The sequence below is a fragment of the Myodes glareolus genome, chromosome 24, assembly GCF_982192425.1.
Source record: "Myodes glareolus chromosome 24, mMyoGla1.1, whole genome shotgun sequence".
In the NCBI taxonomy this organism is placed as follows: Eukaryota; Metazoa; Chordata; class Mammalia; order Rodentia; family Cricetidae; genus Myodes; species Myodes glareolus.
This window is the reverse complement of record NC_142049.1, coordinates 34,455,885-34,483,305: the sequence shown is the minus strand read 5'-3', so window position 1 is coordinate 34,483,305 and position 27,421 is coordinate 34,455,885. Positions and strand designations below refer to the sequence as shown.

At 42.6% G+C, this 27,421-nt stretch overlaps 1 protein-coding gene across 5 annotated transcripts in view; it reads left to right on the top strand.

Moving 5' to 3' along the window:
- Window positions 1–25,710, top strand: part of Gabra5 (gamma-aminobutyric acid type A receptor subunit alpha5) — an 86,907-nt gene extending 61,197 nt beyond the window's left edge. For all 5 annotated transcript variants that reach the window (XM_048434737.3, XM_085682688.2, XM_085682689.2 and 2 more), the window contains 4 exons: window positions 8,609–8,752; window positions 12,415–12,567; window positions 13,231–13,442; window positions 24,478–25,710. In XM_048434737.3, coding sequence (XP_048290694.2) covers window positions 8,609–8,752; window positions 12,415–12,567; window positions 13,231–13,442; window positions 24,478–24,777 — 809 coding nt within the window. In that variant the 3' untranslated portion in view covers window positions 24,778–25,710. The remainder of the gene's footprint in view (window positions 1–8,608; window positions 8,753–12,414; window positions 12,568–13,230; window positions 13,443–24,477) is intronic.
- The last annotated feature ends 1,711 nt before the right edge of the window (window positions 25,711–27,421 follow it).

The following is a 27,421-nucleotide window of genomic DNA, read 5'->3' as shown; positions in this document are numbered from 1 at the left end:
CAATGGGTGAATTTCTTTATATGGGAACTAATTCAAGATCAAATAAATAATTTAAACAGATACATAAACCCCAATGAAATAGAATAACCAATTAAAGGTCTCCCAACTAAAAATCATCCAAGGCCAGATGAATTTAGTACCAAATTGAACCTGCCGTTCAAAAATGGATTAATGCCAATACTCCTCAAATATCCTGCAAATTGAAAATGAAGGTATTCTGTCTGATTCTTTTATGAGGAATTCTATCTCTCATACCAAAACAACACAGAGACCGAACAGACAACAACAAATTTATAGCCCAATATGCCAATAGAACATAGATGTAAAAATTCTGAATAAAATACTGGCAAACAGAATCTGAGAACGCATCCAAAAGATTATCCACCACAGAGTCAAGTTGGCCTCATTCCAAACATGCAGTGATGGTTCAAAACACATAAACTAATATGCATAACTCACCATATAAGCAGACTACATGACAAAAATCATATGATCATCTCATTAGATGCAGAAAAAGGCCTTTGATAAAATGCAAAACCTCTTCATGATAAAAGTCTTGGAGAAACTCAGAATACACAGGACATATCTATATGTATTAAAGGTAATATACAGCAAGCCCACACCAATAACAACCTAAATAAAAGGAGTAAAACATTAACACTAAAGTCAAGAACAAGACGAGGTTGTCCACTTTTTCCATACCTGTTCAATGTAGTATTTAAAAAGCCTTAGATAAAGCAATAAGAAGACTGAAGGAAATCAAGGGTATGCAAGCAGGAAATAAAGTAGTCAAAATATCTTTATTTTAAGATGATATGATTTTATACATAAAACAACCTAAAAACTCCACAGGAAACTTTTATAGCTATCAAAAGATTTTAGAAATGTATCATGTTGCAAAACGAACACAAAGAAATCAGTAGCCTTTTTATCTACAAATGACCAACAGCCTGAGAAAGAAGTCAAGGAAGCAGTACCTTTCACAGAAACCACAAAATATAAAATGTCTTATGGTAACTCTAACCAGGCAAGTAGAAAACATGTGTAATAATAATAATAATAATAATAATAATAATAATAATAATACCCCTCAGGACATAGAAGGAAGAAATGGAAGATGACACCAGAAGATAGAAAAATTCACCCTGTGATAGATCAATAGGATTAATATTGTGCAAATGACCATCATACCAAAATCAATCTATAGATTCAATGAGATCTTCATCAATATCTCAACACAGTTCTTCACAGAAATTGAAAAAGTACAATTTTCAGCTGCATTTGGAAACACACACAAATTTGAACAAACAAACCAATGAATAACATGATACCTCAAACAATCCGGAATAAGAAAAGAAAATTTCTGGAATTTTCAGCATCTCAGATTTCAAGTTGTATTACAGAGCTGTAGTATTGAAAATATGGTACTGGCATAAAACATACATGCTGATCAATGAATCAAATGAAGCCACAGACATAAGTTCACAAACCTATGGACACCTGACTCTTGACAAAGAAATCAGACATCCACGCTGGAGAAAAAGACATCTTTAGCAAATGGTGCTGGTCAAATTGGATGTCTACATGTAGAAGACTACAAATAAATCCGTATTATGATCGTGCCCAAAACTCAACTCCAAATAGATCAATGGACCTCAACCTAAGACCAGAAATGCTGGATCTGATGGAAGAGAGATTGGGCAATAGGCTTGAAGTTGTTGACGTAGGAGAGGATTTTTCTGAATAGCACATTGACAGCACAGACATTAAGACCAACAGATAGTAAGAGGAACTCCATGAAGCAGGAAATCTGTATGGTAAAAGATCCCATCATTCAGACAATGGGACAGCCTACAGAACTGGAAACGTTTTTTACAAATTACACATCTGATAGTATATGAAAGAAGAAAGCACCCACAAAAAAAATGAACATCAAGAAAACAAGCAACAATTTAAAATGGTATACATCATTAAACAGAGAGTTCTCCAACAGTGAAATAGATATCTCTGAGAAACACTTGAAGAAATGTTCAACTACCTTAGCCATCAGGGAAATACAAAATAAAACTAGTTTCAGATTTCATGTCGTACCTGTCGGGATAGCCAAGATCAATAAAAACATGGCGTTCTCGTGAGAAAGAAGAAAGAAGAGCACTCGCCCATTGCTGGTGGGGATGGAGATGTGTGCAGGCCTCTATCAAAACCAGTGCACAGGTTCCTCAGGAAAGTGGATATAGATCTTCCTCGAGAGTGGTTCCTCGGGAAAGTGGCTGCAGCCCTACCTCAAGACTAGCTCTACCACTCTTGTCCATATACTCAAAGGACTCTACATCCTACTCTCCTACTCCAGAGATCTGTGCTCATTCAACTCCATTGTTGCTGTATTCATAATAGAAACTGGAAACAGCCTAGACTTTTCTCATTGCTTCATGGGTAATGAAAATGTAGTACATTTACACAGTGGAATATTATTCAGCTCTTAAGAAAAATAAATTACAATATTTTCAGGTAATTGGATGGAGCTAGACTAAATCATCCTGAGCGAGGTAACCCAGATACACACACACACACACACACACACACACACTCGCATGCGTGTGTGGCTAAAGTTTTCTCTTATACATGAATGATAGCTTTTAGGCCTTCAATGTGTGTATTATATTCTTTAATTACTATAGAAATTAGGTACCTAGTAAGAAAATAGAGGAGAGATGGGACCTACCAAGGGAGGGAATATAGACTATATATTTATGGAAAGATAACGGGGAAACTAGAATAGGAGGGTTAAGGGCAGAGGGCATGGGAAACATGGCAAAAGAGGGAATATTGGAGGGAAAACTAACACTAAAAGATACTTTGTTACTATAGAAACTTCTTAAAATGTATGCATATATGAAAAGAATCAAAATGGAGTCTCCAAATATTAGAGTAGACGATGAAGCCCCATAAGACATTTTATGTTACCAAGTAAAACGTCCAGGAATGGGTTACATTTTGTTCAGTTATTGGCCTGAAAACACCTAAACATCACAAGGTACTGCCGCGGCTATTGGTTACCCTTTATAACCTATTGGTAAATCCTTGTTCTTAAAGCGATACTCACATAAACCATGGGACATGGAGAAATGGAGCTAGTACCTAACTAGAAACCACTACGAACCAGCATTTATGATACCAGAAAGTACTCTGCACACTACCAGAGGAGAAAAATGATCATTAATATCTCCCTGCCAGTCAGGCGGTGATGGCGCACACCTTTAATCCAAGTACTCAGAAGGCAGAGGCAGGAGGATTTCTGTGAGTTTAAGGCCAGCCTGGTCTACAGAGTGAGTTCCAGGACAGGCTCCAAAGTGACAAAGACAAACCCTGTCTCAAAAAAACAAAAAAAGAAAGAAAGAAAGAAAGGAAGGAAGGAAGAACGGACGAACGGACGAAAGAAAGAAAGAAAGAAAGAAATATCTCTCTGCTGCAAACCCTGTGACCTACAACAGCTCCTCAACTGTAAGATAAATTGTGCAATACTGGAACAAATGTCCCAGGAGCATCCAACCACTTTCTAAATGGATTCAAGGCCCATTCCACAAGAACAAACCTGACACTCCTAAAGTGGTTCATAACCAGAGGCTCAAGAGGCCTGGGGGAAAGCCTGCTATCACTGTTCTGCTACAGGAACATTCAATAAAATGGCACCCCCAGGACCTAACCCTCTACCCATAGATCAGTATCTCCCTCATCTCTCATTAGAGAAGCTGCTTCTCTCAGTAAAAGGGGTCTGACACAGAGACCCATACCTGGGCAATGGGCAGAGAGTTTGAGATTTGAAGCAGCTAGTCCTAAATAGGATGTCTATGTGGAAGAGGCAGAAAAATGATAAGACCCAGAATGGACAGACAACTCCAAGGAAGCAATGTTGTCTAGATTTTAAAAAGGACTGATGCACATATGACGTCACATGGGGTTTGGCAGCGCAGATTTAAGTCAGATGGGGTCCTAGTGCTGAGAGGGGTAAGTGGGCACAAGCTCCATCACCATCCAAGAAGAGATCTCTAGCTGATACCTGCTCACATGTGAAAACTTAGTTTTCTCCATTGGAATCTCACTGGGTGTGTTAACTGCACTTTGGAGCAGGGTCCATGCCCAGGGATAGCTGGCCAACATAAAACAAACTCAGTGGTATTTTTAGTGACTTTTGGCCTCATTTGCTCTGTTTGGCCATGTTTTGTTCCATTGGTCTTCCTTATTTTGATTTCCATTTTTCCTCATTTTTCGTATTTTTGGGGGGGGCTTTTGTGTATTGTTTTTTGTTTTGCTTTGATTTTGTTTGTTTTAGAGAATGAAGAAGAACATGAAGTTGGGTGTGTAAAAGGTTAGGAGACTCTAGAAGGAAGTAGGGGAGGGTAAGAAATGATTAAAATATAGCTTATGAAAAATGTTTCTTTCAAAAAATGTTTAAAATAAAAAGAAACCGTGCTCAGTGGAATTAAGGGTGCAGATATCAGCCCACTTTTCCACAGCTACTTGGTGTTTACCAAGAAGCATAAAATCCACACTAAAGAAAAGAAAATGGTGCTGGTGAAGCCGGATGACTTCATATTGAAGGCTAAGCCTATATTTTTCACCCCGCATAAAACTCAGCTCTAAATGAACCAAGGACCTCAACGTGATACCTTCTACCCTGAATATGTTACAGGAGAATGTAGAGAACACACTTCAACTCAGAGGCAGGGAAGGGTTTCTAAATAGAACTCTAAGAGTCCAGAACTAAGACTGATAACCAACAAATGGAATCTCATAGAACAAAATATATTCAATACAGCAACGGACACCATCATTTAAGTGAAGAGGAAACATACAAAGTAAGGGGGAAAAAACGTTTACCAGCTATAGACTGATAATGGGCTTAAGTCTAGAATATACAACAAAAACAACAAAAACCTCAAACACACACACACACACACACACACACACACACAAAAACCCACAAGCAATCCAGTTATAAATGTACCATGAAATTAAACAGAGAATTTTCCAAAGAAGAAAGATAAATGGTAGAGAAATATTTTTTAAATGCTCAGTTTCCTTAGTTATTAGGGACATGCACATTAAACTATTTTGAGCTTTCATCTTACCCCAATTAAAATGGATAAGGAAAAATTATAACAAGCCCTGACCTGGACAAGGGGAATATTGAATAGTTTCTCACTGCTAATGGAAAGGCAATCTAGTCCTGCCACTATGGAAATCAACATAGAGGCTGCTCAAAAAGCTTGAGAAAGATCTGTCACCCGATCCAGCTATACCCGCCTTTCATATATAACCAAAGGCCTCTATCCTTCTACAGAGATTTCTGCTCCTCCATATACACTGCTGTTTATTCACACCAATGAGGGAACGGAAGCAGCCTAGATGTCCATCACATGGTAAATGGATCATGAGAACCTGGTACATTTACACAACAAAATATTGTTTGGAAAAATTCAGTCCTGAAATTTCCAGGTAGTGAGGTAACAGAGACTCCCAAAGACAAACTACACAGGTTGTCTCGTATATCGACCCTAGTTTCCACTTGTTAGATGACTATGTTTACATTAGCGAACCAATAGAAACCAGGAAAGTAGAAAAGAGCCCATGGAGCCAGAGCATCAAGTGATGGCTGATAGAAAGCAGGAGGCATTAAGGGGAATCATGGATGAGAAAGGGTTAGGGGTGGTAGAAGATGTCAGCCAGCTGAGAGGACGGAGGGTGGGGAGGGTTAACCGGCATTAAAGGGGTTGAAATGGCATGGAGAAGCTTCCTGCTGTAGAAGCTTCCTAAGATAAATTCATATGCATATATTTAAAGTTTAAATGAATTTACCCCATGACTGGGGACAGTGCCTCTCAGACACTATAGGAGAGCAAACAAATAGCCCAGGGCAGGTATGGGTTATCTCTCTTCGAGCTGTTATCCAGTGGGAGCCAACTGATCACCTGTATATGCCTGGCTATTATCTTTGCTCGCGGCTAACTGCTAAAACTTGATGCAAGATCTACTTCTGAAGATGCCACATACCTGAGTTATAGGACACGGGGGAAATCAAGGTGGTAAAGTCTAGGAAGCTTTATCCTTCTGGCTATTGTTCAAAATGCTGAAGCGCTGTGTGCATTACTGTTGGAGAAAAGTACTCCCCTGTCTTTACCAGATGTGACCTCCACAGGTTACATACTCCTATGTTGCCTGGCAAAGTAACATCAAGGGTAACCAAATGCATTTCTGATTAGATTTATGTTTTTTTTCCCATAAGAATTCATGCCTAGGATTATTAACTGGGCCAAGAACCCATGGCCAGTTAGGTCATAGGTCCTACAGGGAGAATGTGGTGCTATTATTCTACTAACTGGACATAGTAATGAACTGTCCTGTAAGTACTAATTTTAATTCCCATAGATTAGTGCACCATCCCCTCTTCGTCAGAGAATCTTCTTTCTGCAGACACCCACATTGGCCAGTGTGGCCAGACTAAAAAGACTCTGGCATGTTTGGTGCTAAACGAGACATCTCCTTCATACCTCCTCCTCTCAAGACTCATGACTCACCATGAAAGCAGAGTAGGAAAATGTCTTTGTTAAATCAGAGGCAGGGGGTTGACTGCTGTGACATGAATGTGCCATTGCAAACACGAACTCATGGCGACCGGGACTACCAGGAAAAACCATGCCAGCCAAAAGCCCAGCAAGACTGGGAAAGGTGCCAAGTCCCACCCCTAACCGAGGAATTGCTGGCAACTGGGGGAAGGGAGTCTGTTTTCTTTGGGATGTGGACTCTGAGAGGCTACCTATGCTCTAGGCTTCCTCCTCTACAATTCTAGACCCTGAAGTGCCGGAGAATGAAGTAGGTAATCTCATAGTCTGTGCCTTGGGCACACCATAGCCACAGCTGGGAACTCTGGACTTGTGCACCCTCCTCTTCTCAGCACCCTAAGAAAATCCCTTCCCCATTCTCGTCCTGAGCGATAGGCTCTGGTGTGCTTTCCCCAGAACCCAGGGCCCTACTCAGCAGAAACAACCACGTCTTCCCCCACAGCGCACTGATTTCTCATCTTCCTCCCACTGCTGAACAAGATGGTTTCAATGTTGAGTGCCCTCTGTCTCTTCCCTCCTGTTTTCTGTTACCTTCCTTACTCCGGCTGACAGATCTTGGGATTGTCTACATTTGAGTGGGTCACATATTTGCTTTAAACCTTTCTCCAGGTTACCTGGCATAGGTGGAGAACTTCATTGCCTTAGAGTGTCCCCAAGGCTCTACTGCCTTGCCCTGCCCTCTTCGTTACATTCCTAGCTTCTTACGGGCATCTCTGGATTGCTCCTGCTTCAGGACCTGTCGCCTGCAGTTTCTCTAATCTCAAGGGACACAGAACCACTCCTGAACATCCCTTAGATCCCCTGAATGAAGCCTTGAGTCAATCTCATTCTGTCACGTGCCTCTTCTTTCTCCTCAGCTGCCTTCACAGCACTTCCTGCCCTTTCTCCGTCTATAGGCCTTTCCTGCCATAGCTCTTGCTTTCCTCAGAGCCTGAATTTCATGAGGGAGGTACTTGGGTTTGCTTTCCATCCTATCTGCCCCAATTCTCTTTTGTTGCTTATATGGCAAACTCTCACCAACCTCACACAGTAAAATAACACCTTTGCGGCCCGAGTGTTCTCTAACCAAAAGCCCACGGGACTTGGTAGATCTTTCTGTCCTCTCTGTCTCACAAGGCCTGAATCCTGGTGCTGGGAAGGGCGGTGGTTTTTCCTGGACATTCTGAGTAGGCCTCAGGTTTTTGAGTGGGGCAGAATTCAGTTCGAGGTGGCTGTGGGTAAAGGTCCTTGTCTCCTTTCCAACTGTCCCCTGAGGGTCATTCCCTCCCTCTTGGTGCTGTGGTCACTTTTGCCAGCTCCAGAGCCAATTGGCCAACTGAGTCCTTTCTGCATTTGCAAATCTACTCCTGGGTCCTGTCTTTGATGGGACCTACGCTCGGCCAGTGATAATCTGAGATCATCATTGCCCTCATTTTATCTGCAGAGCAGCTATGGCATTGGAAGTGGCAAGTTGGCGGCCTGGCATTTGGGCAGAACTGCTGTCTCCCCCAAGCAGCCGCTCACCCTGAACCATGCGGCCAGTACCCAGGGAAGATTTGGAGTAGGAATAATTGACTATTGTGCTTACAGCTGAGTGTCACCGTGTGAGTCAGGCAGCTCTCTAAATCTCAGCCATCTCAAGCCACCGCAATGTGGGTCCTGTCATCAGCCCATCCTACAGATGAAGGAACTACAGCACAGAATAGGTGGCCTCTCAAGGTCACGGATGTGCTGGGATAGCGGGCACTTGTCTCAGAGCTGACTCTATCCTTTGGTCGGTGGGAAGAGAATACATGATACGTAAGAATTGGCTTAATGAGTGACATAGTTGGAGCATCCGGTCTTTTTGTGACAGCAAGGGTCTGACCCCCATGGCGCAGGTGTATCCTCCACGCTTTCTAAGCCCTGGAGGTTGATTCTCAACACCTTCCCCCAGTTATCAGCAGCTTCATGTTTCCCCCAGTGGAAACCACTCTGCGCTTACCCACTTTCCTGCCCTTTCCCTACAGATGCCTACCCTAATTCTGAAGTCGTCTATGTTTGGACCAACGGTTCCACCAAGTCTGTGGTTGTGGCAGAAGATGGCTCCAGACTCAACCAGTACCACCTCATGGGGCAGACAGTAGGCACTGAGAACATCAGCACCAGCACAGGTAAGAGATGCATAACCTATTGTCTATGGCTAAAGGGCATCCAACCTTCCATGGCTCCATGTCCTACTCTGAAGGAGTACAGACCCCATATAAGTACTCTGGCTCCAGGAGGACCTCTTGTAGGTTGGCGAAGTGGCACCAGCTGCAGTGACCTGGGAACGCAGAGGCCACTGATCTGTGGTGCATGTGGCATCTGCAGTGGACATGTGGGTCCGGTCTGGAGGCCCAGTGATCTGATTGTATAATGTCTCTCCCCACTCCTGAGAAACAAGGCGGTCTCTGCAAAGAGGGGGATGCCTCTTGCTGCCTGTTCCCCCGATTCCTTCTCTGACAATCTCAGAGGTTTCTCTGTGGTTGAATCTGGGAAACTAAACTAGCAGGAGACAACGAGTGGCTAAGGTGGTACCAACAAGGCGGCAGGTGCCGTCAATCATACACAAAGCAATTGTCTCTGTAGGGCAGTCCAGCTTGGACACAAGAATACCATGCACAAGGCCTACACGACCTTGAAGTTCTATGGCCACACCTCTCCTGGCTGAGGGCAGGCGTGGCTTAAACTATCACCAGTAGCGGTATTGGCAAACAGGGGATGCAGCCTGTTTCCTCGTGTAACAGAAGAGGGAAATCTTAAGGGATGAGCCGAGCCATGATTGTGAAACGTGGTCTGAGCTTCAGAAAAGCCTTTGGCTCGCTTCCTGTTTGTTCACAGTCAAGCAGCTGGCAGGATACACACAAGACATCAAGGGCAAGCTCTTTTTAATATCGCATGCACCTGCCAGGGCGTCGTCCTACAGATGAACAGTCCAATTCCAGTGCACTGGGCATCCCCGAATAAGAGCCTGGGAGGGGAGTACCATGCCACAGGCAAAGAAAGCAGAATTTCACATCTGGTTTTAGGGAAAGGAACGGTACGTGGCAGAATTTGGGGTGCAGACACAGGGCGCTGCCTTTGGGTATAGCTTCCTACAGTTCCTCAGTATTTCCTAAGAGAGGCTGTGTTTCAGCCTGCATGCCGCAAAGACATCAATTTAAAAGCATTGCCCAGTTTTGTTACTAATCTAAAGTAAACAAGCAAGAAGAATGGAGAGGATAGTAATTTCGCATCCTACTGTATTCTGAATGGCATTTCTTGTCTTACAGGGCTATAGAGAAACAACCTTTGATTGTTTCAAAGGCACTGGACCTTGTAATTAGACGTTTATCTATCTTTACCACTATCCCTGTTCCTCGCTTCCATTTAGAAGCCTGCTTGACCTCTCAGCCGTTCTCAGCTGCGTGAGGTTATGGGAAAAGCGCCCATTCCCAGCATGTGTAGGCATTGCTAAGAACGCTGGCTCCTTTTCTGTAAGAAGGCATTTTCCCCCTCTCTCTGGTCTATGACATCATAAACCCATGTGTTGGGGTGTCTGTAGCACCCTTGCTAAGCTATGGGTTTTGGTTTCAGAAGTCTCCAACATGCCAATGCTCTGTCTACGCAGTCAGAAGACCTCTACCCTTCTCATAGGAAAGCCCACAGCTGGAGTGTGCACCAGAAACCTCTCCAGGACAATGGTTCCATGATCATAGGAATCCAGCAAGCAGCCTGGCATCCAAGCCCCAACACCTGCTTTGTACTACCCACTGATGAACAGTCCAGATGGTCTAACATTCTGCACTTTCTAAGCATCCTTCCCATCTCTAGAGAGACACACAGCATCCTTCCCATCGCTAGGGAGACACACCCTTGTCCAGACAGCCTCTCTTCCCATAGACCCATGGCCCGCCCACCTCAGTTCCTTACCAGTTAACCATCAGGACGGCATCGTTCTCGGCAAAAAATGGAAGATCCCCACTTGCTTTCCACACAGCCAGGCAAATCCACAGCAGGCAATGGGACATTGCCCAGGAAGTCTGGTTTAGAAAAACAGAGGATGTTTGGCAGAAAGAATGTGCTTCCTAGATCTGTGACCTTGCGTAGTCGTTCCTCCCTCTCTACCTGGGCTGAGAAAGCATCAGGCCTTGGCAGAGAGTAGCTGTCCTGCCTGCCTTGGAACTCCCCAGCAGGGCTCTGGATGCCTGAATTCTATCTACAAGGCTAAATCCTCGGGTCCTGATTGCTATGAAGCGGTGAGGGGGGCAGGGAACATGACACAGATTGATGGGGGATTAGGGAAACACACAAATCTGATTTTCTCTGAAAAAGCAGGCACCAGCAAGGTCCCTTTAGGGTTCACAAGATTTGCTTATGAAATGACCTTTAAGAAAGCCAGGCGGCCAGTCTCACAAAAACCCAAAGCTAAACAATCACAGCATATATGCAGAAGACCTAGCACAGACCCATGCTGGCTCCATGGTTGCCGCTTTAGTCTCTGTGAGCCCCCTGTGAGCCCCGCTTAGTTGATTCAGCCAGCCTTGATATGAGGGTTTGTGCCTAGTCCTGTTGCATCTTGCTATGCCACGTTCCACCGATATCCCTGGGTGGTCTGGTCTTTTCTGAAGAAAAATGGAGAAACAGTGGATCTGGGGGGAGAGGGGAGGTGTATGTGTAGGAAGAGTGGGAGGGATGGAGGGAAGGGAGGTGGTAGTCTGGATGTATTGTATGAGAGAATGAATGGATGAATAGATAGATAGATAGATAGATAGATAGATAGATAGATAGATAGATAGATAGATAGATAGATGATAGATAGATAGATAGACAGACAGACAGACAGACAGACAGACAGACAGATAGATAGATAGATAGATAGATAGAACAAATAAAAGCCAGGCAGATTGCATGGTGCCAAATCCCAAATGATCCATCTCCAAAGCAACCCCCTCCCTCAGGGGAAATCACAGAAGAGGAAGCAGAAAGATTGTAAGACCCACAAGTCCAGGACACTTCCTCTGATGGGCAAGTGTGTTCTATAGATGATGGGGAAGTTGCACCAACGAACTCTCCACACTATTGATTGCCTGAATAAGAACAGCATATGATGATAACACCAATTGTCATGACAAGGGGGCCGGAAAGCTCCCATCCCGAGATGAAGAGCTCCAGGCGGTCAAAGGGTACTGAGAGAGAGAGGGTCAGTTCCTCCAGAGGGGAAGTCCTAGATGGGTTGTCCAGTCCTGTTGATCAGTCCTGGACACACACACATACACACAAACACACACATCTATCTATCTATCTATCTATCTATCTATCTATCTATCTATCTATCTATCTATCTATCTATCATCTATCTATCTATATCTATTTCTATCTCTCTCTTTCTCTCTATCTCTCTATCTCTCTACCTCTCTATCTATCTATCTATCTATCATCTATCTATGAATGACAATGCTGAACAGGCACAATAAATTGTACATATGCATTCGCATATACATTTATATTCATACTGTAACAAAAGTAATTAAAGATGATATCATGAACTTAGGATGAGGACGTGGGAGGAGGGGGCTAGAAATGAGGCAGTGCTCTTGTATGAAGTTCTCAAGGACATTATTACGCAAACAACAAAAGTGGAACTTACAAAAGCCCTGACACCCCCTGCTACCAGCTACCTAGACAGATAACCCAATTAAGCACTGGCTTGATTGAAGGCAGATGAAGGAAGCCTTGTGGATGCCTCTGGGGAGGCCAGTAACCCTGGCCCAGGGGGAGAACTGATCTGCATGATCCCCATGTATGTCTGCAGGGGAATACACAATCATGACTGCCCACTTCCACTTGAAGAGGAAGATCGGGTACTTTGTCATCCAAACCTACCTTCCCTGCATCATGACAGTCATCTTATCCCAGGTGTCCTTTTGGCTAAATCGAGAGTCTGTCCCAGCTAGGACGGTTTTTGGTGAGTACCCACAAATCAGGCCTTGACGTTGGTCCGAACAGAAACTAACGCTGCAGCTTCATTTGAACTGTGTGTGAAAGGGATGGTCTTTACTAGGTAGCATCGTAGGAAAGGAGTCAGGACAGGGTAATGGGCTCATCAGGGCAGATGGGTTTACTCAGGAAAACCTGAGAAAGGCTCACACCATGCACATAGTGAGAGCACCTCTCATACATACTGAATGGGGGGGTCTTTTATTTGGGTTAGGAGGAGGAAGCAAGGGCTATGCGGTATGGCAGCTGGCTAAGCTCTTTTGCACCATATTTTTATGTGAGTTAGGTTGTGTCTCGAGAGCTTAGGATGTGCTGCACAGCACGCTGCTCTTCTCAGCTCTTCACAACATCTGTTTGTCAGGGCACCGTGCGCTTCTTCTGCAAGCCAGGTGTTCAGGTTTAAGATGCTGGTGCGATTGTTGCACCATTTCCCATCTGGGCACTATGCGGGGGAGCTGGGGCTTTTAGATGATGTGATACTCACCGGGGCATTCAGGGAGAAAGGAGTCAGCTGAGGCTAAGGAGAGAGGCCTTGTGTTCTGTCGTGTTCAGGGAGGGAGTTCTGGGAAAGACCACTGGTCTCTGTTCCCACGTTGTCTTCTGCCCTCTCCCCGTGTCCCGCTCTGAGCAGGAGTGACCACAGTGCTGACCATGACGACACTCAGCATCAGTGCCCGGAACTCGCTGCCCAAGGTGGCCTATGCTACAGCCATGGACTGGTTCATTGCTGTCTGCTACGCATTTGTCTTCTCTGCTCTGATTGAATTTGCCACAGTCAACTACTTTACCAAGAGAGGATGGGCCTGGGATGGCAAGAAGGCCCTGGAAGCAGCCAAAATCAAGGTAACAGACAGCTTATTACCCTCCCTTTCTTTGGGTTCTATTGACAAAGGAAGTGGGCCTAATTTTGGGTCCAAATGTCCAACAAGGAATTTCCTTTCCCAGCTCTCCCTGCAGAATGATCTTTCCACCCGGCTGCAAAGCTTTTGCAGGTTCTTACAGATGGTCTAATTTATTTGCAATCAATTTCATTCAAGTCAAATGTCTGGTGTTCAGTGAATGACGCCAACTTACTTCTTATATTCCAACTGCTTATTTTTGTACAAACAGCTCTGTCTCTCTAGGAATGACGTGTCAGGGTGTGAGCCTCAGGTCACATGGTCTTTAGTCACTGGGCCGTGCACTACATCCTCTGTGAGGTAGCCATCCCGTCTCGGAAAGGATGGGGAGCTTCATGAGAGTTGTCAATCAGCCGAAAGACCCAGTGCTCCAAGGAAATGATCTGGCCCACTCAGGCAGGCAGTGGGGTGAAGCACCCCACAGCCAAACGATCTTCACACAAGACTTTGCCCAAATCTAAAGAACAATTGAGAAGAAAGAGCAGCACAAGGTCCCCAGCTGGATTGCTTCCTGGGGAGGGTGTGAGAAAACATATGTACACAGAAAATCAAACCACCAATGATAACCTGCTAACCAGACCATGCACACATCTGATATTTAAGCAAGTTCTTTGTACTGAGAGAAGTGGGGGCCGGGGACGGTCAGTATCTTCATGGGAATTTTGAAAGGAAATCTTAACCTTTCTTCTAGGAAATGATCCCGAAAGGAATTCAGACAGGATTATGCATGAATAGAATTAGAAGTCCTGAACCACACAAGCTGGTAAACCTGGACACTTCTATCCCACAGAAAGCATCAGGTTCTACCCCACCTTCAGTTCTTGCTTGTCTGGGATTGCTTCTAGGATTGGATACTCTATTTCATTTCCTGAAAAAAAAAAGTCCATAGGTTCTGACTTTACCATGAACTCTCGTCTTTTCCAAGTACAATATTCCATTCCCGATACTCTGTGCTATTGAGAGCCATACCTCAAATTCTACTTGGCTGTGGTTGTGTAAGAGGACAGGGAGGCAGGACCTGGGAGATGCTGACAACTGAAGCCTTGCTTGGAGGTGTACCACCGTTCCTAAGTGCAAGTTCGTGGAAATATGCTAACCAACACGGAACTTTTTCATCCGAGCTCCCTTTATATCCGAGTGTCACACTTGATGTCTCACTTGCTGCCATGCCTGCTCTTCTTCTTGGTGCCTCTTTGAGTTTGTTTTCATGGTCTGGGAAGACACAAATAGCTTAGCTGTTGTGGCTGATCTGTGGGGAGCTGGGAACCATTTGTAGAGACAGGGCGTCCTCAGACTTTGAGACTTATAAAGAGTAGCCAAGGTATCAAGAAAATTGTTCATTGGGAAGAAACGTGAAGGACGTGGAAAGCTAGGTCTAACCAAGCTACCTCGTGTTAATAAAGTAAAGGTTTGCCAGCTTCCTGAACTTTTAAGAGCCACATAGTGATGGAGTGGAGTTGGTCAAATTTGAGTGGAAACACTCTGGAGATGCCATTGCACAATCAAAGGTTAAGACCCCTCTGAGTCCAGGTTGCCTGTGAGGTCTTGGGCTGAGGGCAAGACCTAGTATGCTGTTGGGTCCAGCGCTGATACAACCAGTCCAGGTTCCATGTGACTTCTTATTTGTAGGCCTGTGTGAGGGCCTGGATGGGGCAAGCAAGGGCAACATGGGTTGGCTAATCTGACACACGTGCGTTGGGGACTTCAAATTGATGAGCTGTTCACCAGTGCTGAGCCCTACCCCGGTGCTGGGAAGGCTCTTAGTGTGGAGGTATCATGCTATAGGGCAGGTCAGCACACTCTGTGACCCAGGGACTGAGTAAGAACGAGCACCCTAGTGGTGTACCCATGAGGTGATTATCACAAGAAGTAGAGAACACTGTCAGAGCAAGGGCTATGTTCTCCACTGTTTCCTATCCCCAAGAAAGGAGGAAGGAGTGGGATGAGGCGGAAGATGATGATGCTTACACCGTGTAATGATCATCTGTGTACAGGCTTTAGCAGAGCCTCAAATGGCCCATAGTGAAGCCCTGAAGCAAGTCAGGGGACATGGCAGGACTGATGCTTCTGCCTCATTGGCTGACGTATGGGCATTGAGTGACATTGTTCCTGGGGAGACCTGAAAAAGCATCACCCACTCCAGAAAGGAAACCGATCACAGACCAAAGTGCACGTAGCTCTGAGGTCTGACACAGTGAGCCAAGGAGGTATCCTGGGGATAAAGGAATATGAGTGGGGAGTGACTTTCAGGAACACAGCCGGCTCAGAGGCAGCTGAACTGTCCAAGTCCATAGGTGACAGCTTACGAAAGCTGGAGAGTTAGAGCACACTGCACAGCCTGCACACAGCCCAACAGCTTGGGAAGTGTCCACTCCAGTTGGTTTAGCTGGCTGGAGTCCTCCAAGCAGCCTGGCTGGTGTCTGCTGCTTGTAGGTTGTCCATATGGTTTGAGTTTATGAGGCAGCTTGTCACTGATAGTGACTCTTGGCAAACTTTTTTTTTAAAAAAAATTATTTGTTTTTACATCCCAACCAAAGTTTCCCTTCCCTTTCCTCTTCCCAGCCTCCCCTGCCACCAACCAACCACTCCTCCTCCACTGTTTCTCTCCAGAGACAACTGGTATCCTATGGATATCAACCAGCCATTGTATATCAAGTTGCAGTGAGACTAGGCTGAATGAGGCAGTATGGTGGGAGGAAAGGGTCCCAAAAGCAGGACAGAGTCAGAGACATCCCCCTTTCTCATTGTTAGGAGTCTCACAAGAAGACCAAGTTGCACAACTGTAAAGTATATGCAGAGGGCCTAGGTTAATTCCATGCAGGTTCCCTGGTTGTCAGTTCAGTCTCTGTTTTCAGTTTCTGGCTATTATGAACAAGGCTGCTATGAACATAGTTTAGTTGTGCAAGTGCCCTTATCATATAGTGGAGAATCTTTTGGGCATAAACCCAAAGTTAGCTGGTACTTGGGGTAGACCACATCTTAATTCTCTGAGAAACCACCATAAATTAATTTCCAAAGTGACTGGGCAAGTTTGTATTCCCACTAACAAAGGAGGAGTGTTGCCGTGGTCCATATCCTCTCCAACATAAACTATCACTTGGGTATTGATCTTACCCGTACTAACTGGTGTAAGATGGAATCTCAGAGTTGTTTTCATTTGCATTTCCCTGATGGCTAAGAATGTTGAATATTTCTTTAAGTGTTTCTTGGCCGTTTGAGATCCTTCTGTTGAGAATTTTCTGATTAGTTCTATAACTCATTTGTTAATTGATTTATTTCATTTGTTGATGCCTACGTTCTTAAGTTCTTTATATATTTTTGATATTAGACTTGTAGGGTTGGTGAACTCATTTCCCCTTCTGTATGCTGCCCTTTTGTCCTATTGATAGTGTCCTTTGCCTTACAGAAACTTTTTAGTTCATGAGTTCCCATTTATTAATTTATTAAACTAATAAATTAATTATTAATTTGTTATTCATTTGCTATTCATTATTTATTTGTTATTATTTTTATTTATTGGTTAATTATTTATTGATTTAATTAATAACTTATTAATTAATGAATTTATTAATTTAATTAATCTTAGTGCCTGCATAATTGGCATTCTATTCATGAGGTTATCTCTTGTGTCAATGCATTCAAGGCTGTTCCTACTTTCCCTGCTGTCAGGTTCAGTGTATCTGGTATTATATTCAGGTCTTTGATTCACTTGGACTTTGGATTTTGTGCAGGGTGAATCTATTGTCACTGTTCTACCTGCAGACATCCAGTTAGACTGACATCATTTGTTGAAGATGTTTTCTTTTCTCCATTGTGTAGGTTTGGCTTCTTTGTTGAAAAATTCGGTGTCCGTAGGAGTGTGGATTTACACTTGTTATTCAGTTTGATTCCTTTGATCAACCTGTCAGTTCTTATGCCAATACCATGCAATTTGTATTAGTATTGCTCCATAGCGCAGATTGAAATCAGGCATGGTGAAAGCTCCAGAAGGTGTTCTACTGTGCGGGATTGTTTTAACTATCCTTGTTTTCTCGTTTTTCCATATGAAGCCAAGTATTCATCTTTGAAGGTCTGGAAAGAATTGTCATGGAAATGTAATGAGGATTGCATTGAATCTGTAAACTGCTTTTTGTAAGATGGCCATTTTTACTATGTTAATCCTACTGATCCCTGAGCATGGGCGATCATTCCATCCTTTAATATTTCCTCCAATTTCTTTCTCCAAAGACTTTGAAGTTCTTGTCATATAGTTCTTTCACTTGTTTTGTTAGAGTTATACCAAGACATCTCATATTATTTGTGGGTGTTGTGAAGGGTGATGTTTTCCTGATTTCTTTCTCAGTCTCTTGATAATTGATATAAAGGAGGGATACAGAATGTTTTTTAGTTCATCTTGTATTAAGCCACTTCACTGAAGGCATTTATCACTGTAGGAGTTCCCTGGCAGGATTTGGGAGGTTATGTAGTATCATATCAAATGTAAATACCAATACTTTGGCTTCTTCTTTTCCAATTTGTATCCCTTTGACCTCTAGCTAAAACTTCATGTACTTTATTGAATATATATTGAGAGAGCTAACAGCTTTTTTTTTTTTGTCCCTGATATTCATGGAATTTCTTTGAGTTTCTCTCAGTATAATTTGATGTTGGCTATTGACCTGATACATATTGACTTTATTATGTTTAGGTATGTTCCTTGTATCCCTGATCTTTCCAAGACCTTTGTCATGAAGGGGTTCTGGATTTTGTCAAAGGCTTTTTCAGCATCAGTGAGATGATCATGTGGGGTTTTCTTTTTGTTTTCAGTTTCTTTGTATGGTGGATTACATTGATAGAGTTTTGTAACTTGAACCATCCCTGCATCTCTGGGATGAAACCCACTTGATCATTGTGTATGATATTTTTGATGTGTTCTTGGATTTGGTTTGTGTGGTAGTTTGAAAGAAAATGACCCCCAAAGAGAGTGACACTATTGGGAAGTGTGGCTTTGTTGGAGTAGGTGTGGCCTTGTTGAAGGAAGTGTGTCACTGTGTGGGCAGGCTTTGAGGTTTTCTATGCTCAGAATACCACAGAGTGTCTCAGTTGAATTCCTGTTACCTGCAAGATGTAGGACTCTTAGCCACTACTCTGGTACCATGACTGCTGTATGCAGCAATGCTCCCTGTCATGACTGATAATGGATCGAACCTCTAAAACTGTAAGTGAGCCACCCGAATTATAATTATAATCATTATAAGAGTTGCCATGGTCATGGTGTCTTCACACAGCAATAAAAACCCTAAGACATTTTGCAAGTATTTTATTGAATATTTTCGCATCAATGTTCATGAGAGTACTTGATCTATAATTCTCTTTCTTTGTTGAGTCTTTTTTGTGGTTTGGATATCAGGGTGACTGTGGCCTCATAAATGAATTGGGCACTGTTCCTTCTGTTTCTACTTTGTGGAATAATTTGAGTATTGGTATTGGCTCTTCTTTAAATGTCTGGTAGAATTCTGCATCTAAACTATTTGGCCCTGGACTTTTTGGGGGGAGAAAGCGGACTTTTAGTAATAATTTCTTTTAGGTTTTTCAATGTTGTGGAGTAAAGGTTTTTGACATTATGACCTAATGATCCTTTGGATTTCCTCAGTGTCTATCATTATATACCCCATTTCATTTCTGATTTTATTAATTTGGATATTTTCCTCTCTACCTTTTAGTTAGTTTGTCTGTCTCTCTGATTTTCTCAAAGAACCAACTCTTTGTTTCATCAATTCTTTGCATTGTTTTCTTTCTTTCTACTTTATATATTTCAACATTGAGTTTGATTGCTTCACTCTTTTTACCTCTCTTGGGTGTGTCTGCTTCTCTTTACTCTAGAGCTTTCAGATGTGTTATTAAGTCTGTTGTCTGAGAATTACTTACTTTCTTCCCGAAGGCACTTAGTGCTATGAACTTTCATCGTAGAACCATTTCCATTGTGTTCTATAAGTTTGAGTATTTTGTGCATTCATTTCCAGCGAATTCTAGGAAGCCTTTAGCTTCTTTCTTATTTGTTCCTTGACTCAGTGATAATTCAATAGAGAGTTGTTCAGTTCCGTGAATTTGTAGGCTTTCTATTTTTTCTATTGCTGAAATCCAACTTTAACCCATGGTGGTCTGAGCATCTGGCTCAGCGCTTGATTTTCCTCTATTCTCATCCGCACCCCCACTCTCTTTGCTCTCTACCTGTTATCTTTCCACATCCTTAGTGGCTGATGTAGTCTTCCTAACTTACAATGCTATGTTTTACTTAAACTTTGTTTAATAAGATGATATTATTTTGATAATGAAATTGAAATGAAGAACTTAAGCCAGCATTTTATTATGCATATTTTCAAACATAATCAATGTTGAAAATGTTTCTGTTTGGTGGCCTTTTGAGACTTGCTTTGTGGCCAAGTATATGATCAGCTTTGGAGATGGTTTCATGAGGTGCTGAGAAGGTATATTCTTTTGTGTTTGGGTGAAGTATTCTATAGAAATCTGTTAGGTTAAGTTGAATCATAATATCTGTTAGTTCTGTGTTTCTGTCTGGAAGACCTGTTCATTGGTGAGAGTGTAGTGTTGAAATCTCCCACTATTAAAGTGTGGAGTTTGTATGATGTGTAATCTAATCTTTAGTAATGTTTATTTTACAAATATGAGTACCCTTGAATTTGGATCATAGAGGTTCAGAATTGAGCTGTCATCCTGGTGGATTTTTCCTTTGATGTGTATGAAATATCATTCTGCATCTATGTCTTAGTTAGGGTTTTTATTGCTGTGAAGAGACACTGTGACCATAGCAACTCTTATAAAGGAAAACATTTAACTGAGGGGGCAGCTTATAGTTTCAGAAGTTTAGTACATTATCATCATGTCGTGGAATATGGCAGCATGCAGGTAAGCATGGTGCTGGAAAAGGAGTAGCTACACGTTGATATAGAGGAAACAGGAAGTAGACTGAGTGCCACAATCAGTGAAGCTTGAGCAAAAGAGACCTCAAAACCTGCCTCTACAGTGACAAACTTCCTCCAGCAAGGTTCCACCTATTGCAACAAGGCCACACTTCCTAATAGTGTCATTTCCCTTTGGAGGCCATTGTTTTTCAAAGTACCACAATCTCTTTTGATTAATTTTGGTTTGAAGTCTATTTTGTTAGATATTAGGATAGCTACACCAGCTTGCTAGTTAGGTTCATTTGATTGGAAAATTTTGTCTGACCCTTTACTCTTTTATGTTGAGGTGTGTTTTTCGTATGTAGCAAAAGGATGGATCCTGTTTTCATATGCATTCTGTTAGCCTTTGTCATTTTATTGGTAAATTGAGTATATTAATATTGAGAGATATTAATAACCACTGATTGTTAATTCCTGTTATTAAGTTGTTGTTCATGGTAGTGGTCATGTGTGTGTGTGGTGTGTTTCCCTTCCTTGGGTTTTGCTGATGTGTGATTATCTATTGTCTATGTTTGTGTGTGTATAGTTAACTTCTTTTGATTGCAGTTTTCCTTCTAGTACTTTATGTAGGGCTATATTTATGGATATATATTGTTTAAATTTGATATTGTCATGAAATATTGTGTTTTCCACATCTATGGTGACTGGGAGTATTTTTGAGTATATTAGTCTGGGCTAGCATCTGTGGCCTCTTAGAATATCTGTTCAGGCCCTTCTAACTTTTAAAGTCTCCATTGAGAAGTCAGTGTTATTCTTATAGGTCTGCCTTTATATGTCACTTGAACTTTTTCCCTTGCAGCTTTTAATAATCTTTGTTCTCTGTGTTTACTGTTTTGATTATTATGTCATGTGGGGACTCTCTTTTCTGATTCAATCTGTTTGGTGTTCTGTAACCTTCTTTTACCCTTATGCACATGTCCTTATTTAGGTTAGGGAAACTTTCTTCTATGATTTTGTTAAATATATTTTCTGGGTTTTTTAGCTGAGATTCCTTCTTCTATTATTTTAGGTTTGATCTTTTCATGGTGTCCCAAATTTCCTTGATGTTCTGTGTTAGGAATTTTTGTGATTTAACATTTTTTTAACCAATGAATCTGTTTCTTCCGTTGTATCTTCAATGCCTGAGATTCTTTCTTCCGTCTACTGTATTCCACTGAATATGCTTGTGTCTGTAGATCCAGTTTTCTTGCCCATTTCCTGAATTTCTCCTATTTATGCTTTCTTTATTGCTTCTAGTTTCCTGGCATGAGTAGTTTCCTTCACCTTTTTTGATTTTTAATGGTATTATTTACATTCTTAAAGAGAGTCATTTATTTTCTACAAATTTTATTGCCTTTTCCTCAATTTCTTTAAGGGAATGTTTCATTACCTTTTTAAGGGTCTCTATTTTCTTAATAAAGTTGTTTTTAAGGTCATTTTTCTTGTACTTAAGCTGCCTTGGAATATTTAGGTCTTGCTGTTGTAGGAAAGCTGGGCTCTGGTAGTAGTACCATATTGCTTATTGTTATTGATTATTTTCTTAAACCGGCATTTAGGCATCTGGATTTGGGATGATTAGTTCTAGCCCCTGAGTTATGATTTTGTCTTTGTTGAATGAGTATTTTATTCCTTGGTTTCTATTTCCTCTTTGGTTTTCTAGTCTTTGTGGCCTGGTGTGACCTCTGGTCTCATTGGGAATCTCTGTCCAATTTGGGGGTTGGCCTTCTGGTAGTTAGTCTGGCCTCTGGTGCAGCAAAATGTCTCTGTTCTTCTGAGTGGTGTGGCCTGCACCTGTTTTTCTGACTGTTGAGGCCTGTACCTTTGCTGCTGAAGTCTGTTCTGACTGGTGTGTCTTGTGCCCGAGTGGCAGAGAGCCTAGTAGGGTTGGAGGCAGGATCTATCTCAAGGACCAGAGTTGAACTGGAAAGGCTATTTTATAGGAAGTTCTTGGAACACAGAATCTAGCGAGTGGGCAGTTCCACCTACAGGCAGGTCTCTTACTGGTTCTGATTGGTGCGCTCTTCCCCTGATTGGTGGAGGTCTATTGAGAATAGGGGCAGGGACCAACAGTGAAGTCAGTGCTGAACTGAGATGGAGTGGGCCTTAGGAAGGGCCCCAGAGAAAGTGAATAGAGGGAGGGAGTCAGTTTCGCCCATAGGTGGGGCACTCACCTTTTCTGGCTGGTGTGGCCCGTGCCTAAGTTGCAAAAGTTCACTGGGGTTTGGAGCAGCGCCTAGCAGAAGAGTCAGGGACTAGCTGGGAAGGCATTGGCATGGGAAGGGTCCCAGGGGACAGAATCCAGGGAAGGGTACACTTCTTCTAGCAGGCTGGTCACTCACCAGTTCTGGCTGGTGTCTCCTGCTCCTGCAGGTCAGAAGTTCAACAGGGCTGGGAATAGGTCCCAACAGAGCGGCCAACAATGAGCTGGGGTGTTGTGGGCCTGGGGAAGAGACATGGGGAACAGGGACTTTTGGCAGTCTTTACAGTTTATATATTCTTGGAGAGGGAAGGCCTTGTGAATCTCCTCAGCTTCAGGGACTTTCTGGAGGGGTTTGAGTTGTTTGCCTTTTGTGGTTTTCCCTCCCTGTAAACATGTTGTGTCTTAGTGACAGAACTCCGAGTCGCAAGGTTTTAATCTCAGGTAAACCCTTCTGCCTTCCTGGAGTCTCTAGATGGTCCTGGACTCCTTGCATCTGTCTGCGCACTTGATGTTCCTCTGTTCTCATCTGCACCCCCACTAGCTTTGCTCTCTGTCTGTCACCTTTGCACCTCTTCAGCTGATAATAACTTATGCTGCTATGTTTTACTTAAACTTCATTTAATGAGCTAATATTATTTTGGGAATGAAATTGAAATGAACACTTACACCAGCATGTTAATATGTATATTTTCAAGCATAGCCAATGTTGAGAATGTTTCTGTTTCTGCTGGTAGCTTTGTACTATATTTATGTTATAAAAATCCATGTATCATATCTATCTATTCATCCATCCACTCATTCACAAATCTATCATCCATTCATCCATCATCTATCCATGGGTCCATGCATCCACCTATCATCTGCACACTACCATCTGTTCATTGATCTAATTTTCATCCATCATCCATTTTATTTTTATACATATCAAAATAGATCCCATCCATACCATTAACCCGAGTTCAGTGTGGTTTAGTATTTAGTTTATTCTCTTAGAGGAAAATATGCCCAAATTGAAGTACAGAAACCTTAAGTATATCTTTGTGGAATTCTTGCAGATACACAGTCCTGTGTCCCCAAAATCCCTGTCAAGCCATTAGCTTCTAGAAATCTCACCATATCTCTTTCTAAACAGCTCCTGTCCTCCCCTCTCTGAATGTAACTACAGTTCTGATTTTTCCACATTAAGTTTATTCCCTGCTCTAGCATTTCATATGTAATTTAACACACAAAAACAGAACAGCGTGAACAAGGGTGTTGACAGTTTCTGAGTCTAGGATGGTCAGAACACCAGACAGCACACATGCTCATCAACAGGAGGTAACTAGTGACACATTCTTAGGAGGGACACTGCTTCCCAGTGAACAGAGGGAGCACTGCTTCCCAGTGGATGGATGAAGCACTGTTGGAAGCAATGGCGTGGATGATTCTCAGGGGCCCTTTCTGAGCTACACCTTACACCAAGGGCTACTTACCATAGTGACCATCTTTCATCTCTTTTTAATCTCCTTTTAATTCTAGTCTAGAATGTTCCTTACAGCAAGCCACATAGAGTACCCTCAGGCACATTTTAAGAAATGATTGTTGCTGTGTGGTGCAAAAGAGATCTTAATTCATTTGACACTAGGTTGCTGAGAATCACCCAACACTGACACCAACAAGGACTCTCACTTAGCCACACCTATCTGCTGACTCCCAGACTCTAGACTTATGAGTCTGTGGAGGTCTGCCCTCCTCCAGAGCTGAGTTCATGTTCATTTATCTCTGCTGACAATACCCCATGAGACCTTTACCAGGAGCTAGATGGTGACATATCATTACTTTCCTATCATGTTTTGCAGAAAAAGGAACGCGAACTCAAACTAAATAAGTCAACAAATGCTTTTACCACTGGGAAGTTGACTCATCCTCCAAACATCCCAAAGGACCAGCTGCCCGCAGGGAGTGGAAACGCATCTTCTGCCTCAGTCAAACCTGAAGAGAAGACGGTTGAGAGCAAAAAGACCTATAACAGCATCAGCAAGATTGACAAGATGTCCCGGATTGTCTTCCCTATCTTATTTGGCACTTTTAACTTAGTTTACTGGGCAACATATTTGAATAGAGAGCCCGTGATAAAAGGGGCTGCCTCTCCAAAATAAGCTAGGGAAGACCCAAACTTCTAGGAAACTACACTCCCAGAGAAATGGAACTGCAGAGAGCCCAAGCCCACAGAGACTGACTGGGCACTCTCTTTCAGGAAGTTTTTTTTGCATGTTTAATAATATGTACAAATAATATTGCCTTGATGTTTCTACGTGTAACTTCCGATGTTTCAAAGATGTCCCCTTAATAAATAAGGCAAACAACCTTCTAGAAAAACGGGAGGCAATGACTGACACTCAGATGCTCAGTGCCCCAACATCAATAGTTTACAAACAAGATAAGTCTATTTTTAACTGTTCCAAGTCTATGACGTTTTTCTACTTCGAATGCCATTTCATACCGTTTCTCCCAGCTGACCAAACATTTTAAGGAGCCCCAGTGATGGCTACTTGACAGTTGCAAAGAGCAAAGGTCATGGGGTGCACACTGTCCATGAAGAGCAAACTGTGGACATTTCAGTCCAGTACTAATTGCCTTTAATACTTCCCGTTCTGAAATTAGTAACCTACTGCATGAAGTGACATTAAGAAATAGAATAAGCAAACATTTATGCAGACAAATTTAATGAGAAGCACATAGGGTGTTAGATTAGCAGATCAAATATTTCCCCCAGGGGAAAAAAAATGAACTGATTCAAAGTTAACTTTGATTTTAGAGGACACTAAATTTATTTCTACAGCCCTGATAATGACTAAGAAAGGAAGGAAACTTAAAATCTTAAAGCCACAAGGTCTCGGTCCTGCACAGCCTCAGCACTCTGTGTCTGTTGTCTCTGGAAGGCCAGCTCCTCCTGCTGCTACTCTAGTGCTGAGAAACTGCTTGAGTTAGTCTCCGTTTCATTTCCCTGTACATACTTCATGATTGGATTATCGCTCTGTTAGCTTTTGTATATGAATCTTAAATGTTCATTAAAAAAATTTAAACATGAACTGATCTTATGGGCATATGTCATTTATATTTCAAATCCGGTGTTTGATGAACTGACTTCCTGAAAAATGGCATAAAATTCTAATATGAACTTGCTTGGAGGAAAAAAACAACAAAGAATTAAAGCTTAGTGGGTGATCCCCTCTCTTCAAACCTAATTAGGCAGGGGAAGGCTTCGTGAGGATACTTCTTGATATGGTGAGCACAGACAGGTACGGCCAGTCTCTCTTCCTACCCCGGATCTCTGTGTGCTCCCTTCAGTATGTTCCCTACAGGCATGGTGACCACTGGTCCTGTCTCTACGCCCTCCATCACTGCTCTTGTCTGTGTCTCCTCCCTTACGGGCCAGGTGACGGCTTTGTTCTGGCTTCGTTCCCTTCTTCCTAGGGCCTGGCCATACAACCTCTCTAATGGGCCCGGGGACTGCTGACCCTAGCTCTGCACCTGCCTTCAGCTGTCCATGAATAGTTGGGCCAAGCAGGGCAATTAGTTCACCTGCTGACTGTTGGAGGGAATATCAGCAGGTTGGAAGGAACATTCCAGAATTATAAGCGAGGAGTTGTAACCCTCAAGAGTATAAAATTGATGATGAAGCCTCTTTAGGTAGGTGCCAAGCGAATACCCCAACTCCCTTTCTTTCTAAGTCTTTTTGTACATGCACGCATGAGTACATATGTGTTCATGTATGCACACATGTGTTTGTGTGTGCCAGTGCCTATCTGTGCTCACGTGCAGGCCAGATGGTTTCTTTAGTCACATTTTGCCTTATTTCTTGAGATAGGTTCTCTCACTAGGCCTGGAGGTCCCCATTTCCACTAGACTGGCTGGTCAGCAAGCCTGAGCTATGCTCCTTGCTCCACCTTCCCAGGACTCCTCTGACAACCACACAGAATCACACCTGGCTTTTACCTGGCTCTCAAGTTCAAGTTCAGGTCGTCATGCTTTACTGGCTCAGCCATCTCAGCAGCTAGCTCGTCTACCGTTCCTTCCACAGCGATGCTCGGGATCTCAAAAAACGGTGACGGAAAGGTCATTCTAATGTGCTGTGGAAACGTTTTCCTGTTGTACGAGGATGGCATCCATAGGATGACGTGTTTCCGTCACACCAGCATGAAAACCAACATTAAGGTTCTACATGAAGGCTGATTCTCCATTACTTTTTAATTCTAGATTGTTGGACTCTCTCACTGTGTAACATCACATTGCAGTTTGAAGAAGACAGAGAATATTCCAATGTTTATTATCACCATTTTAAACCTCTTGCTCTCAACAGAAGATGGCACTGTCCTCACCGGGCTGCAGGCAATATTTTAACATCTGGATTTTTCAAAAGTCCTTGTTGAACTTGTTTGGAGACTACCCATTTCATTATGTGCTGCTGAACCTGGAATCTGATGAATATTTACCAAAAATAATCACATTTGTTTTTCCTTCTCTGATTTCATGTTGCAGGCATTCTCGGAGTTTGTTATTTTTAATGTGAACATAATAAAGAATCACCTTGGGGAAATGATGACGAGGCGAGCACTAACGTTTCTGGAGATAATTATAAATTATATTGCTCTGCCTTTAGAGTTTGAATGATTAAAAAGTGTCTTGTTTATATCACCACAAATATAAAGAGAGGGTGTTCTAACAGTGCACAGCCAGTACTTTCTGTGCACTTTCTGATGAGCCTAAAGGTCTATCCAGGGCAAGGCTTAGCTACAAATG